At 50.3% G+C, this 23489-nt stretch overlaps 1 protein-coding gene across 2 annotated transcripts in view; it reads left to right on the top strand.

Annotated features, from left to right (window-relative positions):
- Positions 1–23489, top strand: part of LOC147122493 (B-cell scaffold protein with ankyrin repeats-like) — a 378498-nt gene that overhangs the window by 72969 nt on the left and 282040 nt on the right. For both annotated transcript variants that reach the window (XM_086005800.1, XM_086005792.1), the window contains exon 7: positions 8035–8161. In XM_086005800.1, the coding sequence (XP_085861926.1) occupies positions 8035–8161 (127 nt within the window). The remainder of the gene's footprint in view (positions 1–8034; positions 8162–23489) is intronic.

Genomic DNA, 23489 nt, shown 5'->3' with positions numbered 1-23489 from the left:
GACAAAACTGGAACTACTATACAAAGTTATTGCACAGGCTTATATACAGGGGTGGTCACTACTGGTACTGCAGTATACAGGGGCTGCAGAATATAGTTCCTTCTTCAAGGTACATACACTACAATTCCTCCCCTTTTAGCTAAACAGTACATAACATTCGATTAATAATTAAATAACATATTTACAATTACAGTTGCTATATACATTAGCTGAAGTTAATCAATTATAAATTCAGTCTTTGTGGAGGCTTCCTGATTCTGTCCGGATAACGCCTCTTTGGGGTATCAGGTTCTTCTGGCAAAGTTGATTCGGGATCAACGTCGTTGTTTGGTTCGTCTGCTTCCAATATCACCGATTCTGAGGTAGATGCAATTGGTACTTCAGTTTCATCACCAGGTGTATAGGATCGTGGTGTAGATTTGATGTTTTCCAGTGACTCTAGAATCTGGTCAGCATGGCGTCTTACAATGCTCTCTCCAACGTCCACGGTATACATTAGAGGTCCTTGCCGTGTGCAGATCGTTCCTGGCTGCCATTTCTCTGTGCGGTAGTCCCGGGCCAAAACTGGTTGACCGATCTTAAAACTCCTGGTTGGCCTTTCATTCATATTCTGAAACTGCCTGTTCTCCACATCTTTTCTGATGTTTGGCTTAACCAAATCCAAGCGGCATCTTAGTCTTCGATTGAAGAACATCATGGCTGGAGTTTGGTTGGTAACCGCATGTGTCGCATTCCGGTAGGCAAACAAGAAGTTATCCACCTTGTGTTGTAGGGGTATGTCTTCATTACACATTGCCTTGATAGCCTTCTTGAATGTTTGAACGAACCTCTCAGCCAATCCATTGGTGGCTGGATGATATGGGGCGGATGTGTAATGCTTAACACCATTGTTCTTTAAGAACCTCCGGAACTCTTCAGACACAAACTGTGGTCCATTGTCGGAGCAAATCTGTTCAGGCAGCCCATTTCTGGCGAATATGGTTCGTAAGACTGTGATAGTTTTTTCTGTGGTGGTTGAGGACATTTTTATTACCTCTGGCCACTTTGAATGTGCATCCACCGCAATTAAAAACATCGAGTCCATAAATGGACCAGCAAAATCAATGTGTACCCTTTGCCATGGAGATGAGGGCCACTCCCATGGATGTAGAGGGGCTTGTGGTGGGGCGTTTTGGACCTTCTGGCATCCTGTACAGCTCTTGGTCATCTCTTCGATTTCTTTATCGATTCCCGGCCACCACACAAACGCTCTGGCTAAGTTCTTCATTTTTACCCCTCCCAGATGACCCTCATGAAGCTCATTGAGCACTCTATCCTTCAATTTGGGTGGAATTACTACTCTGGATCCACACATCAAGGTTCCTCGGCACACTGACAGCTGTTCTCTTCTCGGCGAGAATGCTGGCAACAGTGGTTCGCCATGTGCTGGCCATCCCTTCACCGTTAAATCATAGACCCTGGAGAGTGTCGGGTCATTTCGTGTTTCCTTTTCTATGTTTGCATTTGTCACAGGTAGACATTTGACTATGGTCGAGTGGAATAGCTCCACAGGATCCACTGCAGGTGTTTCTTCCACCGTTGGCAACGGTAGGCGCGACAATCCATCAGCATTCCCATGCTGTTTAGTTCCTTTGTACTCGATGTCATATTGGTGTGCCCCTAGGAAAAGGGACCACCTCTGTAGCCGTTGTGCTGTCATTATCGGGACACCCTTCTTAAGGTTGAAAATGGAGACAAGAGGTTGATGATCAGTTAGTAGAGTAAATTTCTGTCCGTGCAGGTGGTGATTGAACTTCTTCAACCCCCACACCAGGCTGAGGGCCTCTCTGTCAACCTGGGCGTAGTTACGCTCGGCTGCAGTTAACGAGCGTGACGCAAAAGCTATCGGCCTCTCTGAACCATCAAGGGATTTATGTGACAGTACCGCTCCAACGCCGTAGGGAGATGCATCACACGCCAGTCTTATCGGTAGTGATGGGTTGTAGTGAGCCAATACTTCTCTTGAAGTGATCAGGCCTTTACACTTCTGAAAGGCCCGCTTGCATTCATCGCTCCATTTCCATGCTGCTCCAGTTTGTAGCAGGTGCAGAATTGTGGACAAATTCGGCAAAAACTTATGGTAGTAATTCACCAATCCGAGGAATGACCTCAGTTGCGACACATTTTCAGGCGCTGGAGCCTTAACTACCGCTTCAATTTTGTCAGGGGACTTATGTAACCCCTCTTCATCAATCACGTGGCCACAATACGATATTTGTTTCTTAAAAATCTCGCACTTGGGGCGATTGGCTTGTAGCCCATGTTCTCTTAGTCTAGTGAGCACCTGCTCTAGGTTGGCAAGGTGTTCACTGTCATTTTCACCCATCACTAGGATGTCGTCCAAGTAACACTGAGTCCCCGGAATCCCTTGCAGGACTGTTCCATCGCTCTTTGCCATATAGCCGGAGCTGATGCAACTCCGAATACCAGTCGATTATACTGGTAAAGACCTTTGTGAGTGTTTATCGTGAGATATTTCCTAGAGGATTCTTCAACCTCCATCTGCAAATATGCTTGCGCTAGGTCAATTTTTGTAAAACGTTTCCCTCCAGATAGTGAGGTGAAAATATCTTCTATCCTCGGAAGAGGATACTGTACTGTGTGAAGGACTGGGTTCACAGTCACCTTGAAGTCCCCACAGATGCGAACCTTCCTTGGCTCCTCAGACTTATTGTTTAACGTTTTCTTCATGACAGGAACGATGGGTGTTGCCCACTCGCTCCAGTCTACCTTAGTTAACACGCCTGCATTCTCCAGATTCTCCATCTCTGCCTCGACGGCTGGGCGAATTGCATACGGTACTGGTCTTGCTTTGAAAAACTTGGGAATTGCATTCTCTTCTATTTTTATCGGGGCGGTTACGCCTTTAAGAGTTCCCAGTTCTTGTTGAAATACCTCTTTAGCGTTAGCCAAGATTTTTGACAATCGTCCAGGTGTGACGTCGTCATCCTTTTTACCAGCCACCGTCAGTGCCTGAATGGAGTGCCAGTCTAAACTTATCTTTCTGATCCATTCACATCCCAATAACGGTGGTCCACCATCTTGCAGTATGTACAGATACAATTTCTGTATTTCCTTGCCGTTGTATTCGACAGGCACCCTTATTTTCCCTCTGGGGTATACTTTCTGCCCCGTATATGTCTTCAAGACAATGGCTGTGTCTTTCAAGGGTATGTGTGAGATTAGCCGCTCGTAGTCTCGTCGATTCATGACGGTCAGGGCTGATCCTGTATCCAATTCCATTTTGACTTGGGACCCTGCTATCGTGAGGGTGACCCAAATGGTTCAGTGATCCTCTTTTGTGATTACGTTGTGTAGTTTGAGATAGCTTAGTCTCTTGTTCCCGGATTCACTATTGCTCTTCTGGTCTTCGGAACTACTGTCCGTCATCTTTTGTACTTTCCTGTACTTTTCCTTAGTAGTCTTTTTGTTGTCGTTAGTCTTCTTCCCGGACCTGCAACCTCGTGCAATGTGTCCCATCTTTCCGCATTGCCTGCATGTTTTGTCCTTGGACCAGCAGTCCTTCTGGTCATGGGTTGTTCTGCCGCAGCAATAACATTTTTCAAATCCCCGAGTCATTTCATGGGTGCCGTATTCCTGTGGCTTTTGCTGTATTTCCGCAGCTCCCCTTGCTGCTGCTTCGTACGATACTGCCACGCTGAAAGCCTTATCTAGCGTCAGCTATTTCCCTGAGAGTAACCTCTTCTGGGTTCCTTCACTCAGGAGTCCACAGACAAATTTGTCCCGTAGGGTATCTGCCAGTCCTGCTCCGAACTGGCAGTGCTTTGATAGCTTGCGTAGTTCCGTAAGGTAATCAGCATTGCTCTCATCTTTATGCTGATTTCTCTTGCGGAATTTAAATCTTTGTGCTATCAGCAGCGGTGTAGGATTTAGGTGTTCCTGTAGGATATCAACAATTTCGTTAAAACCCTTCGCCATCGGTTTGACTGGAGTGATCAGGTTCCGCAATAGGCCGTACGTTCTTGCGCCCATTAAGTTTAGTAGTACCGATGCCTTTTTCTCATCGGCTACTTCATTTGCCTTGCAATATACTTCGACTCTTTCCACATACGTGGTCCAGTCTTCTATTGCATTATCGAAGGCAGTGATATTGCCAGTCTTCGGCACCTTGGAGATCTAAGATGGCGCCTCCTGCGCTTTGCCTTCTTCCCCAATTGAACAAAATGGCGCCTCCCGCGCTTTGCCTTCTTCCCCGCTGGATTAAGATGGCGCCTCCCGCGCTTTCTGTCTTTTCCGCTGCTGCTAGCGCTGTTGCTGGCATTTTTATGCATTGATGGTGACGCCCTATGGTCTTCGCGCACTTCCCCCCCGCGCTGCTGCCAACGCCGCTCTCCTCGGTCCCCGTGGCAAACTGCAGCTCCTCGCGGCTTTCTGCGCTTCTAATTTCTTTTATTTTAATTACTGTTCCCGTCGTCAGAGCAGACCCTATGGGACACTTTCCTCCCTCTTCTCGGGTCTGTACGCTGCCCGGCTTCGTAGCACCGGCCGCGCCCTGTGTGCTCCACCCTCTCTCTCTCTCTCCTCTTCCCGACAACGCTGCTCGGCCCCGTTGAAAAGCCACCCGATCGAGCTCTAGCCCGCCGCAGCCCAGGAAGGATCAGTGTACTACCTGCCACCAGCCCGATTAGCTGGAACACCATAGACTGGATAACCAAGCCCAGCTCTCGACAGCCTCTCCTGCAAATCTTCGAATTCGATGAATCAGAAGGCGGTTGCCCACGGTCGACGCCCGTTTCTTCTGTTTGTTTTTTTTTCTTTTTGGATTTCTTCCTTCTGGCCTCGACCTCTAACAACTTCGCTTCAGGGATGGATCCCCGTGAGGTGGTGCAGAACTGTAGGTAAGTTCGGATCTGTTCGGCGCCAGTGTAACGTCCGTGTGTAATTGAGACACGGACTGCAGAAGTTGGTTATAACAGGTGTTTACTGAATGGAGGCAAAACTGGAACTACTATACAAAGTTACTACACAGGCTTATATACCGGGGTGGTCACTACTGGTACTGCAGTATACAGGGGCTGCAGAATATAGTTCCTTCTTCAAGGTACATACACTACAATTAGCAGCAGTGTGGGGTTTAAGTGGTCCTGTAGGATTTCCACTATGCTTTCGAAATTCTTATCCACTGGCTTCTCTGGGGTTATTAGGTTTCACAGTAAGCCATAAGTTTTTGCACCCATGGAATTCAACAAAACCAGTGCTTTCCTAGCATCTGGCACTTCATTTGCCCTGCAGTACACCTCAATGCGTTTCACATATATCGCCCAATCTTCGACTTTATTGTCGAACGCAGGGATACTGCCACTCTTCGGCATCCCTGGGTGTGATTAAACTGTCTAAAATGGCGTCTCCCGCGCTCTCCCTTCTTCTCCGCTGGCACAAAATGGCGTCTCCCATGCTTTCCTTTCTTCCCGTGCTCGCCCTTCTTCTCCGCTGCGGCTTCTAAAATGGCGTCTCCCGCGCTCTCCCTTCTTCTCCGCGGCTCAATGGCATCTCCCACGCTTCCTTTCTTTCCCCCGCGGACGCTGTTCAGACCTTGAGCCCTGGCTGTGCTCTGCGCGTTCTCCTGTGCGCCTCTCCCGTTGCCGCCGCTCGGTCCTGAACCCGGCTGCTGCTTTACCCTCTCTCTTTTTTTTGTTTTTCCTCGACGCCGCTCGGTTTTCAACCCCCGGCTGCGCCCTGTGCGCTTCACCCTCTCTCTTGCCCCGTCGACGCTGCTCGGCCTTTTCTGTGCCGTCGGTCGCCTCCAGCCGCCGCTGTCCGGGAAGGGTCTGCGCTGTACCTGTTGCCAGTCTGTTGCTGGATCGTCGTGGCTGGGGAACCAAGCCCGGCTCTCAACAGCCTCCCCTGCGATGTTCACTCTCTGCCGGATGACTGGGCGGTTGCTCGTGGTCGACACCCGTACTTCTGGCCTCGACTTTCTTCCACCGTCCTCCCGGAGCGAATCGTTGAAAGGAAATGCAGAGTTGCAGGTAGATTCGAATCGACCTCGTCGCCACTGTTGAATCCGTGATTCTTAAAGTATGATGTTTTCCCATAACTAGACGGAGGCTGTAACTTAACAATCAACAGGTGTTTACTGGAGGAGGGTAGTCTAAAGACTAACAGTACAGAGGCATGCTCAAGGCTTATAGACAGGTGTGGTCACTGCCGGTACTACTGTATACAGGAGCTGTAAAAGTAGTTCTCTCTTAAAGGTACATACACTACATGGCGCTCCCTCAGTACTGCACTGGGAGTGTCAGCCTGGATTTCGTGCTCTAGTTTGCGGAGTAAGACTTGGACCCACAACCTCTGGGGAGTGCTACCAACTGAACCACGACTGATAAGGGCAGATTGAATCATCTCAGCAAGGATTGGCCCTCGTCAGAATGAGTTGGAAAATCATGTGGCCTTAGCTCTTGGTTTTCTGCCCATTAAAATGAATGGATGAAAAACCGCAGTCTGTACGTCTGCAAACTCCTGACGTGCTTTTCCCGAGATAGCTGTTCCTTGTTGGTAGCCCCCAATCGCAGAACCTGCTCCATTGCCCAGACTGGGCTTGTGTGCCCTCGAGTACAGAAGATTAAGGGACGATCTAATCGAGGTGTTTAAGATGATTAAAGGAGTCGATCGGGTAGAGAGAGAGAAACTATTTCTTCTGGTGGGGGGAGTCCAGAACAAGGGGGCAGAACCTTCAAATTAGAGCCAGGCCGTTCAGGGTTTTAAAAAAAAGTTATTTGAAGTTTTAGTGATGTTTTGGGGCCGATCTCTATTCATAGATTTGACAGGTCTTCCTGTCAATTTTATGAATGGAGCATTCCCTGCTACCATTGGCTCTCCATGGCCCACGTGATCCCAGGGGACACTTCGAACTAACTGCGCCCCTGGGATATGCAAGCACTGCGCGCCGGCAGTTGGAGCAGGCCCAGGATCGGAATCCCACGGGGGCCCACAGCAAAACGGCCGGCGCGCTAGGTAAGTGCAGGTCGGAGGCTTACACCTGCGGGAAGCCCCCGACCCGAATTTCTGGGCTAATATCTATCTGAGGCCTTAACCAAGTCTACAACTAGAAATGACAGAAAACTATTTTAATGTGTGAGATTTATTTTTTCGATGCTCTTCAAAGGAATTAGAGCTAACCCATTCAGGGGTGATGTCAGGAAGCATTTCTTCACACAAAGGGGAGTGGAAATCTGGAACTCTCCCCAAAAGCTGTTGAGGCTGGGGGACAATGGAATATTTCAAAACTGAGATTGATAGATTTTTTTGGGTAAGAATAGTAAGGAATATGGATCCATGGATAGATGGAGTTAAGACCCAGATCAGCCATGATTTCATTGAATGGCGGAACAGGCTTGAGAGGCTGAATAGTCTCCTCCCGTTCCTATGTCAGAATCATAGAAATTTATTGCACAGAAGGAGGCCATTCGGCCCATCGCGTCTGTGCCAGTCAGAAAAGAGCTCTCCAGCCTAATCCCGCTTTCCAGCTCTTGGCCCGTAGCCCTGTAGATTACGGTGCTTCAAGTGCATATCCGAGTACTTTTTAAATGCGTTTCTGCCTCTACCACCCTTCCGTAAATAATCTCCATAATGGGTTGATTTTGCAGCTGGTGTGGAGATTTGCTGTCGGGAATTCGGGAGATGGGACAATGGATCCTGCAGGAATTTCCTTTCCATTGATGGGAGCATTGATTTTTTTTTTATTCGTGCCTGGGGTGTGGGCGTCGCTGGCGAGGCCGGCATTTATTGCCCATCCCTAGTCGCCCTTGAGAAGGTGGTGGTGAGCCTCCTTCTTGAACCGCTGCAGTCCGTGTGGTGAAGGTGCTCCCACAGTGCTGTTAGGGAGGGAGTTCCAGGATTTTGACCCAGCGATGATGAAGGAACGACGATATATTTCCGAGTCAGGATGGTGTGTGACTTGCAGGTGGTGGTGTAAAATCCTTACCCTAAGACATTTTCACATTGTTAAAGCTTCACATTGATTTGTTTCTCTAGGCGTTCCAGATTAACTCCCAGGATCAGCTGGATCAACTTCTCACCAGATCGCTACAAAACTCGCTACCTTCCACTGGCCTAGGTGCTTTCCAAACCCTTGGACCTGACGATGGCACTGAGCACCACAGTAAGTTTATAGACCCAAACTTTGTCCATTGCAATGGCCAATGAGACACTTGACGCAATTCCTGAGAAGCAATGTGTTAAAAGGGACCGAGTGTAATGTATCCAAGTTTGCTGACGATACAAAGCTGGGTGGGACAGTAAGCTGTGAGGTGGTCAGAGTCTGCAAAGGGATATAGATAGACTGAGTGAGTGGGCAGTAAGGTGACAGATGGAGTATTATGTGGGGAAATGTGAGGTTATTCACTTTGGTAGGAAGAATAGAAAAACAGAATATTTTTTAAATGGTGAGAAACTATTAAATGTTGGTGTTCAGAGAGATTTGGGTGTCCTCGTACAGGAAACACAGAGAGTTAGCAGGCAGGTAGTGCGAGCAATGAGGAAGGCAAAGGGCATGTTGGCCTTTATTGCAAGGGGGCTGGAGTATAAGAGTGAGGAAGTCTTGCTACAATTGTACAGGGCCTTGGTGAGACCACACCTGGAGTACTGGGCACGGTTCTGGTCTCCGTACCTGGAGTACTGGGCACAGCTCTGGTCTCCGTACCTGGAGTACTGGGCACGGTTCTGGTCTCCGTACCTGGAGTACTGGGCACGGTTCTGGTCTCCGTACCTGGAGTACTGGGCACAGCTCTGGTCTCCGTACCTGGAGTACTGGGCACGGTTCTGGTCTCCGTACCTGGAGTACTGGGCACGGTTCTGGTCTCCGTACCTGGAGTACTGGGCACGGTTCTGGTCTCCGTACCTGGAGTACTGGGCACGGTTCTGGTCTCCGTACCTGGAGTACTGGGCACGGTTCTGGTCTCCGTACCTGGAGTACTGGGCACGGTTCTGGTCTCCGTACCTGGAGCACTGGGCACGGTTCTGGTCTCCGTACCTGGAGTACTGGGCACGGTTCTGGTCTCCGTACCTGGAGCACTGGGCACGGTTCTGGTCTCCGTACCTGGAGTACTGGGCACGGTTCTGGTCTCCGTACCTGGAGTACTGGGCACGGTTCTGGTCTCCGTACCTGGAGTACTGGGCACGGTTCTGGTCTCCGTACCTGGAGTACTGGGCACGGTTCTGGTCTCCGTACCTGAGGAAGGACACACTTGCCTTAGAGGGGGTGCAGCGAAAGTTCACTAGATTGATTCCTGGGATGAGTGGGATTGAGTAGAATGGGCCGATACTCTCTGGAGATGAGGAGGAATTTCTTCACTCAGAGGGTTGTGAATCTTTGGAATTCTCTGCCCCAGAGGACTGTGGAGGCTCAGTTGTTGAGCATATTCAAGGCTGAGAGCGATAGATTTTTGGACTCTAGGGGAATCAAGGGATATGGGGATCGGATGGGAAAGTGGATCGATGATCAGCCATGATCTTATTGAATGGTGGAGCAGGCTCGAGGGGCCGAATGGCCGACTCCTGCTCCTAATTCTTAAGTTCTTAAAATCCGGCTTCGAGCCGCACTGAGCAGGAAGGACCCAACTTCTATCCACTGTCTCTGAAGAGTTTGTTGATTTCAGCCAGTTTGATGGTTGTTCGGTGGGTGGGGGGGGGGGGGGGGGGGCGGGGGCGAGGGCGGTGGCAGGGCAGGTGGGGTGGGCATGGGTTTGGAGGGGAAACTCCAATTTCAGACTTGTTCATCCAAAGTTCTCACTCTGGCCCATTGACCAATGATCCCCATTAGAAAGTATGTGTGCGGATGAAGGTAGGGGGAAGAGATATGATCAGGCTTGACTGTTGTAACTGTCACTGTTGAATATCGTGCTTACACTCACATCTTACACACAAGAGCATTGTATCGGAGCACTGGAATCATTGGCGCTACGACACCATGAGTTAGTGTCTTGAGCAGGAGACGGGAATGGGGCAAAAGGTAAACTGTTATGGAAATCCAATTTCTATTGCAATATGCACACGGATAATTTTAGAACACTATATTGCAAATGTTACACCCTTGTTTAAAAAAGGTAACTACAGGTCAGTCAGCCTAATGTCAGTGGTGGGAAACCTTTCGAGGCAAGAATCCGGGACAAAATGAATGGCCATTTGGGAAAGTATGGGCTAATAAATGAAAGTCAACACGGATTTGTTAAAGGCAAATCATGTTTGACTAACCTGATCGAGTTCTTTGATGAATTAACGGAGAGGCCGATGAAGGCAGTGTACAGAGGCAGCATGGATACAAAATTGGGCACGGGACAGAAAGCAGAGAGAACGGTGAAGGGTTGTTTTCCAGACTGGAGGGAAGTGTGCAGTGGTGTTCCCTAGGGGTCGGTATTAGGACCACTGCTATTTGTGATATATATTAATGACCTGGACTTGGGTATACATCATTTCAAAGTTTGCAGATGATACAAAACTCAGAAATGTAGCACAACCAGAGGCAAAACGTTCCCTCTACTCTCCCCAAACAGTGCATCTCAACTCCAACCAGGGTTGCTAACTCATAAGAACATAAGAAATAGGAGCAGGAGTCGGCCATTCGGCCCCTCGAGCCTGCTCAATAAGATCACAGCTGATCATCGACATCAACTCCACTTTCCTGCCTGATCCCCATATCCCTTGATTCGCTTAATATCCAAAAATTGATCTCTGTCTTGAATATAAACGTCTGAGCCTCCACAGCCCCCTGGGGTAGAGAATTCCAAAGATTCACCACCCTCTGAGTGAAGGAATTTCTCCTCATCTCAATCCTCAATGGCCGACCCCTTATCCTGAGACTGTGACCCCTGGTTCTAGACTCCCCAGCCAGGGGGAAACAGCCTCTCAGCATCGACCCTGTCAATCCCCCTCAGAATCTTATATGTGTCAATGAGATCACCTCTCATTCTTCTACACTCCTGAGAATAAGGTTTTATGAGGGCTACCCACCCCTCCTGCCGCCACATTTTCCACTTCGCCTATCTCTTCGTGGAGGTTTCATCACATGAGCTCCAGGCTCCACCCCAGCCCCCACCCACTGCCCATCTCAGAGACTTTTATAACTAATGAACGAAGGTGCTCAAAGGACAATTTAAAAACACACCATTTTTTTAATGTCCCTATGATTTTTCACCCGGGTTGCTCACAGCAGTGTCCTGGACATTAATCTGAGCACAAAAATCCAGGCTGACACTCCTGGTGCAGTACTGAGGGAGCACCGCACTGTCGGAGGGGCAGTACTGAGGGAGCGCTGCACTGTCGGAGGGGCAGTACTGAGGGAGCGCTGCACTGTCGGAGAGTCAGTACTGAGGGAGCGCCGCACTGTCGGAGGGGCAGTACTGAGGGAGCGCCGCACTGTCGGAGGGGCAGTACTGAGGGAGCGCCGCACTGTCGGAGGGGCAGTACTGAGGGAGCGCCGCACTGTCGGAGGGGCAGTACTGAGGGAGCGCTGCACTGTCGGAGAGTCAGTACTGAGGGAGCGCCGCACTGTCGGAGGGGCAGTACTGAGGGAGCGCCGCACTGTCGGAGGGGCAGTACTGAGGGAGCGCCGCACTGTCGGAGGGGCAGTACTGAGGGAGCGCCACACTGTCGGAGGGGCAGTGCTGAGGGAGCGCCACACTGTCGGAGGGGCAGTACTGAGGGAGTGCCGCACTGTCGGAGGGGCAGTACTGAGAGAGCGCCGCATTGTCGGAGGGGCAGTACTGAGGGAGCGCCGCACTGTCGGAGGGGCAGTGCTGAGGGAGCGCCACACTGTCGGAGGGGCAGTACTGAGGGAGTGCCACACTGTCGGAGGGGCAGTACTGAGAGAGCGCCGCATTGTCGGAGGGGCAGTACTGAGGGAGCGCTGCACTGTCAGAGTTGCCGTCTTCCAGATGAGATGTTAAACCGAGGCCCCGTCTGCTCTCTCAGGTGGATGTAAAAGATCCCATGGCACGGTTTCGAAGAAGAGCAGGGGAGTTCTCCCCGGTGTCCTGGGGCCAATATTTATCCCTCAATCAACATCACTAAAACAGATGATCTGGTCATTATCACATTGCTGTTTGTGGGATCTTGCTGTGCTCAAATTGGCTGCCGCGTTTCCCACATTACAACAGTGACCACACTTCAAAAAGCACTTCATTGGCTGTGAAGCGCTTTGGGACGTCCTGAGGTGGTGAAAGGTGCTGTCCAGGGTTAGGAATCCGAGCACCAATCGCAAAACAGCATCCCCTACTGTGTCGGTGAAGTATTTTCCTTCCATGTCCCCCCCCCGCCCCGCCCCCCCCCCCCTGTCTGAGTGAAACTGTTGTTTTAACAACCATCTTGATTGTATGATTCCCTCTTTTCCAGTCATCTTAAGCCACATTTCTGTTGATACCTTGTCATTACAATGATTATCATGATGTACAATTATAATATCCTGACATACAATTATCACCGTGGGGCACAGAAGATTATCATGGGTTTTACATGTGACAATGCATCTGTTTATTGTAACACTCTGGCTACCTCATAAGTACAATTAGGTTGTCTATATGTTCTTGCTGTTTATAATCCAACACGTGTGTAATTTAGTGTTGGCTTGGCAGATTAATTGGCAATCATTTGTAGGCAGCGAATGCCCATTTGCCAATGTACTTGACACACAGCAGTGGAGGCTATTGTGTCTGCATTGGTTTTACAAGATTTTATGATCTGCTATGGTACTGCCGCCACAAAGTGTGAGTTCGGGAGGAGTACGAGTTTGTCTTCGTTCCTGGTCATTTCATCCAGTGCCAACTCTGATCCGACCACATCATGCTATAGCAAGCCTTGCTCTCATCTGCCCAACTCGTCCAGTAGGGTCATCCTGGAGGGCACAGATCTGGACGTGTACTTGAAGAGGACTAATTTGCAGGGTTTTGGGGAAACAGCTGGGGTACGGGACTAAATTGGAGAACTCTTTCAGGACCAGACAAAGGGCCTCCTTCTGTGCTGTGGGATCCTATGATTCTATGATAACCCCAAGCTCCATTTCTCCGCTACCAACCACCTCCTTAAATCCCTCTCCCCTGCCGTCTCACCTCCAACAATGAGTACAAGGATTTCTTCATGACTAAGACGAAGACGATCTGTACACTGTCTCTGCTGCTCCGCCCTCAACCTTCCCACTATTCCAAATTTCCTCCAGCCTTCCTCCCACTTTAGCTCCAGACCCTGCCTCTTTGATTGCACTGCCATCTCCCAGCTCTTCTCTTCCATTTGAAGCACCTCCTAATCTCTTGACTCCATTCCCACTAAACACTCCTTCTACCCCTATTCTAGCTGATATTGTAAATGGTTCCCTCTCTTCAGGCACTCTCCTCTCCCTTTCAAATCTGCCATCATCACCTCTTCAAAAAAACCCTCCTCGCCCCTTTTGCTGGAGAGGGCCCAGTGGATTGGAAACCCCCAAATGTAACTCCCCTATTCAAGAAAGGAGGGAGACAGAAAACAGGCAACTATAGACCAGTTAGCCTAACATCTGTCATTGGGGAAATGCTGGAGTCCATCTTTAAGGAAGTGGTAGCAGGACATTTAGAAAATCATAATATAGTCAAGCAGAGTCAACCTGGTTTTATGAAAGGGAAATCATGTTTGACAAATTTACTAGAGTTCTTTGAAGATGTAACGAGCAGGGTGGATAAAGGGGAACCAGTAGATGTAGTGTATTTGGATTTCCAAAAGGCATTCGATAAGGTGACACATAAAAGGTTACTGCACAAGATAAGAGCTTGTGGGGTTGGGGGTAATATATTAGCATGGATAGAGGATTGGCTAACTAACAGAAAACAAAGAGTCGGGATAAATGGGTCAATTTCCGGTTGGCAAACTGTAACTAGTGGGGTGCCACAGGGATCAGTGCTGGGGCCACAACTATTTACAATCTATATTAATGACTTGGATGAAGGGACTGATATGCTATCAATTACTCATAAAAGACGGAGAGTTAGGAGAGTAACTAAAAGGCTTTTATTAACAAAGAACAGAGCATGCCTCTTGTGGTTGACTGGTTTCCAAGAAGGCAGGGGGCTGCAGAGCAGTCACCTTTATACCTGGGCCTGTGGGTGGAGCCAGGGGCGGAGCCAGCAGAGGCATGCTGAGGCATGCCTAGATACAACAGTGTGCAACAACAACAACAACGGTGAACAACAATAACAGTGGTTTACCACATTCACCCCTTGTTTAAAATTGAGTCCGGCGGGGTGAAGTGTACTAAAGGTTCGTGTAAGTAAGTCTATCAGGTGGCCTTGTATGCCGTCCTGATCGTCGTGGTGGCGGTGGTGGTGGTGCAGCATCCAACGTTGAATCTGGCGTCTCATTGAGTGGTTGGGTGGTCAATGACGGGTCCTGGGGCTGCGGCATGCCGTCTACCGGGGTTGGGTTGTGGGTAGTGGTGGATGGCAATGGTAGTGTTTCAGGGGCACCCGAAGGTGCGAGGTCTCGTATGGAGACTGTGTCCTCCCGCAATGGTAGTGTTTCAGGGGCACCCGAAGGTGCGAGGTCTCGTATGGAGACTGTGTCCTCCCGCCCGTCCGGGTACGCCACGTAAGCATACTGGGGGTTGGCGTGGAGGAGGCTCACCCTCTCGACCAGGGGGTCCGTTTTATGGGATCTCACGTGCTTCCGCAGTAGGACGGGTCCTGGAGACGTCAGCCATGTCGGTAGCGAGGTCCCCGATGTGGACTTCCTGGGGAAAGTGAACATTTTTTCATGGGGGGTGGCATTGGTGGCCGTACAAAGCAGTGACCGAATGGAGTGGAGCGCCGCAGGGAGGACCTCCTGCCAGCGAGAGGTCGGAAGGCCCTTAGATTTTAAGTTTAAGAGGACGGCCTTCCAAACCGTCGCGTTCTCTCTTTCCACCTGGCCGTTCCCCCGGGGGTTGTAGCTGGTGGTTCTGCTTGTAGCAATACCTCTCGTGAGCAGGTACTGACGGAGTTCGTCGCTCATAAAGGATGAGCCCCGGTCGCTATGGATATAGCTAGGGAAGCCGAACAAGGCGAAAAGGTCATTCAGACATTTAATGACCGTGGTACTGGTCATGTCTGGGCACGGGATGGCAAACGGGAAACGGGAGTACTCATCAATTATGTTGAGGAAGTACACGTTGCGGTCAGAGGAGGGGAAGGTCCCTTTAAAATCGACGCTCAGGCGCTCGAAGGGGCGAGTGGCCTTGATCAGGCTTGCTCTGTCTGGCCTATAAAAATGCGGTTTGCACTCGGCACAGATTTGGCAGTTCCTGGTCATGGTCCTGACCTCCTCGATGGAGTAGGGCAGGTTACGGGATTTGATGAAGTGGAAGAACCTGGTGACCCCCGGGTGGCAGAGGTCATTGTGGAGGGTCTGCAGTCTATCAACCTGCGCGTTGGCGCATGTACCACGTGATAGGGCATCTGGGGGCTCATTGAGTTTCCCGGGCCGGTACAAGATATCGTAATTGTAGGTGGAGAGTTCAATTCTCCACCTCAAGATCTTGTCGTTCTTGATTTTGCCCCTCTGATTATTATTAAACATAAAAGCTACTGAACGCTGGTCAGTGAGCAGGGTAAATCGTTTTCCGGCCAGGTAATGCCTCCAATGTCGCACCGCTTCCACAATGGCCTGGGCCTCCTTTTCGACAGAGGAGTGTCGAATCTCGGGGCCCTGGAGGGTCCTTGAGAAAAAGGCCACGGGTCTCCCCGCCTGGTTAAGGGTTGCAGCTAGGGCGAAGTCGGATGCGTCGCTCTCCACTTGGAAAGGGATGGACTCATCCACTGCGTGCATTGTGGCCTTCACAATATCTCTTTTTATGAGAGTGAAGGCTGCACATGCCTCTGCTGTCAGGGGGAAGGAGGTGGACTTGATGAGGGGTCTGGCTTTGTCCGCATAGTTGGGCACCCACTGAGCATAGTAAGAGAAAAACCCTAGGCATCTCTTCAGTGCTTTTTGGCAGTGGGGGAGGGGGAGCTCCATAAGGGGGCGCATTCTGTCGGGGTCGGGGCCGATAACTCCGTTCTCTACTACGCAGCCAAGAATGGCGAGGCGCGTGGTGCGAAACATACATTTGTCCTTGTTGTATGTTAGATTCAGCCACTGGGCCGTACGGAGGAATTTCTCTAGGTTAACGTCATGGTCCTGCTGGTCGTGGCCGCAGATGGTGACGTTGTCTAGATAGGGGAAGGTGGCCTGCAGCGTGTTCTGGTCAACCATTCGGTCCATCTCCCTTTGGAAGACCGAAACCCCGTTGGTGACGCCGAAGGGGACTCGGAGGAAGTGGTAGAGACGACCGTCAGCTTCAAAAGCTGTGTACTGGCGGTCCTCAGGCCTGATGGGGAGCTGGTGGTATGCTGACTTCAGATCAATCGTCGAGAACACCCGGTATTGTGCTATCTGATTGACCATGTCAGATATGCGGGGGAGTGGGTATGCATCTAACTGGGTGTAGCGATTGATCGTCTGGCTGTAGTCAATAACTAGGCGCTGTTTTTCGCCAGTCTTCACTACCACCACTTGTGCTCGCCATGGGCTAGTGCAACCCTCAATAATCCCTTCCTTCAGGAGTCTTGCTACTTCGGATTTAATGAAGCTCCTATAACCGGCACTGTACCGCCTGCTTTTGGTAGCGATGGGCTTACAGTCGCGGGTGAGGTTAGCGAACAAGGGGGGCGGGGGGAGACTTTAAGCGTGGAGAGGCTGCAAATGGTGCGCGGCGGGCGATTTAAAAGCTGCTGGCTGCAGACTGTGAGTGGGGGGAGGGGTCCGCCGTACGCTAATGTGACACTTTTAAGATGGCACTGAAAATCCAACCCCAGTAGAACGGCAGCGCAGAGATGGGGCAGGACAAGAAGTTTAAAATGTTTGTATTCTGTGCCCCTTACTGAAAGGGTCACTACACAGTAGCCACCGACGTCTGCTGAATGGGATTTGGAAGCCATAGAGATCCGATGGCGCATTGGCAGGACCGGGAGAGAGTAACCGCGCACCGTGTCGGGGTGGATAAATCTCTCCGTGCTCCCGCTGTCGAAAAGGCAGGTAGTGGCGCGGCCGTTTACCGTAATGTCCATCATGGACCTGGACAGTTGGTGAGGGAGAGATTGGTCCAGCGTCACGGAGGCCAGCGTACGGTCGAGCGGGTCGCTGTGGTCGTCAGACGAGGCGGTGGTTAAGTCCGGGTCACCCGCGATTGGAGTTGGAGGCGTCCAAGATGGCGGACAAAATGGCTGTGCCCATGATCCCGATCCCCACGCGGCTGGAGGTGTCCAAGATGGTGGACAAGATGGCTGCCCCCACGGTTCACACGCGGCGCTGCTGGCGTTAGTGGTTTTACCTTTGCAGGCGCTGACGTAGTGTCCTTTCTTCCCGCAGCCAGAGCAGGTAGCATTTTTCGCCGGGCAGCGTGCTCTGGGGTGTTTTGCCTGGCCACAAAAGTAACATTTCGGGCCCTTGGACATCGCTGCAGCAGTTGGTGCCGGGGGTCCCATGACCCAAGGTTGCGGCGTCCACGGTGCGGAGCGGTTAGGGGAGAATGCGTCCATATTCCGGTGGGCCGCGTCTAGCGAGAGCGCGAGGGACACTGCCTTCTTCAGGTCGATTTCGCCCTTCTCCAGCAGTCTCTGCCGGGAGTAGTCGGATTTGAGGCCCGCAACGAAAGCGTCTCGGATAAGTCCCTCCGTGTGTGTCGCGGCCGATACCTCTTTACAATCGCAGGCTCGGCCGAGTATCTGTAGTGCCCGTAGGAATGCCTCCAACGATTCCCCGGACTGCTGTTTGCGGGATCTCAGGAGGTGTCTGGCATAAACCATATTTACTGGGCGTGTGTATTGTCCTTTTAGCAGATCGATAGCCGCCGCGTAGGTAGTCGCGTCCTGGATGAGCGTGTAGACTTGGTGGCCCACCTTGGAGGCCAGGATTTTTAGTTTGTTTCCATCTAGTGTCACGGCTGAGGCTTCCAGGTAAGCTTCGAAGCAACGCAGCCATTGTGCGAACTTGGTAGACGAACCTGCCTCTTGAGGGTCTAGGTCCAGGCATGTTGGTCTGAGGGCATGCAGCAGCACCTGCTGCTCAGCGTTTGGTGCCGTCGTTTGCTGCAGCGCCTGCTGCTCAGCGTTTGGTGCCGACATTTTGTTTTTGTTAATAAAATTGATGCGCTATCAATTACTCATAAAAGACAGAGAGTTAGGAGAGTAACTAAAAGGCTTTTATTAACAAAGAACAGAGCATGCCTCTTGTGGTTGACTGGTTTCCAAGAAGGCAGGGGGCTGCAGAGCAGTCACCTTTATACCTGGGCCTGTGGGTGGAGCCAGGGGCGGAGCCAGCAGAGGCATGCTGAGGCATGCCTAGATACAACAGTGTGCAACAACAACAACAACGGTGAACAACAATAACAGTGGTTTACCACAGGGACCGAGTGTACTGTAGCCAAATTTGCTGATGATACAAAGATAGGTGGGTTCGCAAGTTGTGAGGAGGACACAGAGTCTGCAAAGGGATATCGAGAGGTTCAGTGAGTGGGCAAAAATTTGGCAGATGGAGTACAATGTGGGAAAATGTGATGTTATCCACTTTGGAAGGAAGAATGAAAAAGCAAATTATTATTTAAATGGAGAGAGATTACAGAATGCGGCGGTACAGAGGGACCTGGGGGTCCTTGTACATGAAACACAAAAAGTTAGCATGCAGGTACAGCAAGTAATTAGGAAGGCAAATGGAATGTTGGCCTTTATTGCAAAGGGGATGGAGTATAAAAGTAGGGAAGTCCTGCTACAACTGTACAGGGCGCTGGTGAGACCACACCTGGAGTACTGCGTACAGTTTTGGTCTCCTTATTTAAGGAGGGATATACTTGCACTGGAGGCAGTTCAGAGAAGGTTCACGAGGTTGATTCGGGAGATGAAGGGGTTGTCTTATGAGGAAAGGTTGAGCAGGTTGGGCCTACACTCATTGGAGTTTAGAAGAATGAGAGGGGATCTTACTGAAACATATAAGATTCTGAGGGGGCTCGACAGGGTAGATGCAGAGAGGATGTTTCCCCTAGTGGGGGTATCTAGAACTAGGGGGCACAGTTTCAGAATAAGGGGTCACCCTTTTAAAACGGAGATGAGGAGGAATTTCTTCTCTCAGAGGGTCGTGAATCTTTGGAATTCTCTACCCCAGAGAGCTGTGGAGGCGGAGTCACTGAATATATTCAAGGCTGAGATAGACAGACATTTGAACTACAGGGGAGTCGAGGGTTATGGGGAGAGAGCGGGACAGTGGGGTTGAGGCCAAGATCAGGTCAGCCATGATTTTATTGAATGGCGGAGCAGGCTCGAGGGGCCAAGTGGCCTATTCCTGCTCCTATTTCTTATGTTCTTATGTAAACTACTGCCCCCATCTCCAACCTGCCTTTCCACTCCAACATGTGTGACTGTGTGTGTGGGAATGTTAGCTGAGTGGTAATGTTACTGGACTAGTAATCCAGAGGCCTGGACCTAATGATCTGGATATATGAGCTCAAATCCCACCACAGCAGCTGGGAATTTAAATTCAATTAATTAAATAAATCTGAAATAAAAAGCTAGTGTCAGTAATGGTGACCATGAAACTACTGGATTGTCATAAAAACCCACCTGGTTCACTCATGCCCTTTAGGGAAGGAAATCTGCCGCCCTCACCCGGTCTGGCCGATACGTGACTCCAGACCCACAGCAATGTGGTTGACTCTAATCTACCCTCTGAAATGGCCGAGCGAGACACTCGGTTGTACTGAACTGCTACTAAGAATAAAACCAGACGGACCCCATGGCATTACCGTCACCGTGTGGACTGCAGCGGCTCGTGGGCAATAAATGCCGGCCTTGCCAGTGACGCCCACATCCCACGGGTGAATAAAAAACCTGCATTGTTATCGCCCAGGTCAGTTCCCATCGCGCCTGCAAAGATGGGGCAGGTGAGGAGAAGCTTGTTTTACACGGCGCGTTGTTGGGATCTGGGATGGTTTTGCTGGTGTTGGTTGAGGGGGGAATGTTTGGTCAGAATCCCGGGAGGATTCCCGGCTCCTCTTCGAATTTGACACATCAAAGCTAAATAAACTGCCTGTAGTGACAATTAGGTTTTCTTAGCAAATAATTCTTCTTTACACACACACTGACTCACACACTGACACACACACTGACACACACACTGACACACACACTGACACACTCACACACTGACACACACACTGACACTCACACACTGACACACTGACTCACACACACTGACACACTCACTGACACACTGACACTCACACACTGACACTCACACACTGACTCACACACACTGACACACTCACTGACACACTCACACTGACACACTGACTCACACACTGACACACACACTGACACACACACACTGACTCACTGACTCACACACTGACATACTCACACTGACACACTGACTCACACACACTGACACACACACTGACTCACACACTGACATACTCACACTGACACACTGACTCACACACACTGACACACACACTGACACTCACACACTGACACACTCACACTGACTCACACACTGACTCACACACACTGACAGACTGACACACACACTGACTCACACACACTCACACACTGACACACTCACACTGACACACACACACATTGACACACTCACACTGACACACTGACACTCACACACTGACACACTCACACTGACACACTGACACTCACACACTGACACTCACACACTGACTCACACACTCACACACTGACACACTCACACTGACACACTGACACACACACTCACACACACACTGACACACACACACTGACACTGACACACACACTGACACACTCACACACTGACACACACACTGACACACACACTGACACACACATTGACACACACACTGACACTCACACACACTGACACACACACACTGACACTCACACACACTGACACACACACACTGACACACACACACTGACACACTGACACACACACACTGACACACACACACTGACACACACTGACACACACACACTGACACACACACACTGACACACACTGACACACACACACTGACACACACACACTGACACACACACACACTGACACACTGACACACACACACTGACACACACACACTGACACACACACACTGACACACTGACACATACACACTGACACACACACACTGACACACTCACACTGACACACTGACACACTCACACTGACACACTGACACACACACTGACACACACACTGACACACACACACTGACACACACACACTGACACACTCACACACTGACACACACACTGACACACACGCTGACACTCACACACACTGACACACACACTGACACACACACTGACACACACACTCACACACACACTGACACTCATACACACTGACACTGACACACACACTGACACACACACACTGACACACACACTGACACACACACTGACACTCACACACACTGACACACACACTGACACACACACACACTGACACACACACTGACACACACACTGACACACACACACTGACACACACACTGACACACACACTGACACACACACACACTGACACACACACTGACACTCACACACACTGACACACACACTGACACACTCACACACTGACACACACACTGACACACACACTCACACACACACTGACACTCATACACACTGACATTGACACACACACTGACACACACACACTGACACACACACTGACACACACACTGACACTCACACACACTGACACACACACTGACACACACACACACTGACACACACACTGACACACACACTGACACACTCACACACTGACACACACACTGACACACACACTGACACACACACACACTGACACACACACTGACACTCACACACACTGACACACACACTGACACACTTACACACTGACACACACACACTGACACACACACTGACACACTCACTGACACACTCACACTGACACACTGACTCACACACTGACACACACACTGACACACACACACTGACTCACACACTGACATACTCACACTGACACACTGACTCACACACACTGACACACACACTGACTCACACACTGACATACTCACACTGACACACTGACTCACACACACTGACACACACACTGACACTCACACACTGACACACTCACACTGACTCACACACTGACTCACACACACTGACAGACTGACACACACACTGACTCACACACACTCACACACTGACACACTCACACTGACACACACACACATTGACACACTCACACTGACACACTGACACTCACACACTGACACACTCACACTGACACACTGACACTCACACACTGACACTCACACACTGACTCACACACTCACACACTCACACACTCACACTGACACACTGACACACACACTCACACACACACTGACACACACACACTGACACTGACACACACACTGACACACTCACACACTGACACACACACTGACACACACACTGACACACACATTGACACACACACTGACACTCACACACACTGACACACACACACTGACACTCACACACACTGACACACACACACTGACACACACACACTGACACACTGACACACACACACTGACACACACTGACACACACACACTGACACACACTGACACACACACACTGACACACACTGACACACACACACTGACACACACACACTGACACACACACACTGACACAATGACACACACACACTGACACACACTGACACACACACACTGACACACACACACTGACACACTGACACATACACACTGACACACACACACTGACACACTCACACTGACACACTGACACACTCACACTGACACACTGACACACACACACTGACACACACACTGACACACACACACTGACACACACACACTGACACACTCACACACTGACACACACACTGACACACACGCTGACACTCACACACACTGACACACACACTGACACACACACTGACACACACACTCACACACACACTGACACTCATACACACTGACACTGACACACACACTGACACACACACACTGACACACACACTGACACACACACTGACACTCACACACACTGACACACACACTGACACACACACACACTGACACACACACTGACACACACACTGACACACTCACACACTGACACACACACTGACACACACACTGACACACACACACACTGACACACACACTGACACTCACACACACTGACACACACACTGACACACTCACACACTGACACACACACACTGACACACACACTGACACACACACCGACACACTCACACACTGACACACACACTGACACTCACACACACTGACACACTCACACACTGACACACACACACTGACACACACACTAACACACTCACTGACACACTCACACACTGACGCACTCACACACACTTAGACATACTCACGAACTACATGATTTTCACACCATTAATTTTAA

This window comes from Somniosus microcephalus, chromosome 2 (assembly GCF_052327205.1).
Source record: "Somniosus microcephalus isolate GS21.2 chromosome 2, FLI_Smic_1.0, whole genome shotgun sequence".
NCBI classification, from domain to species: Eukaryota; Metazoa; Chordata; class Chondrichthyes; order Squaliformes; family Somniosidae; genus Somniosus; species Somniosus microcephalus.
The sequence above is the reverse complement of the archived record's forward strand: the minus strand, read 5'-3'. Positions and strand labels throughout refer to the sequence as shown.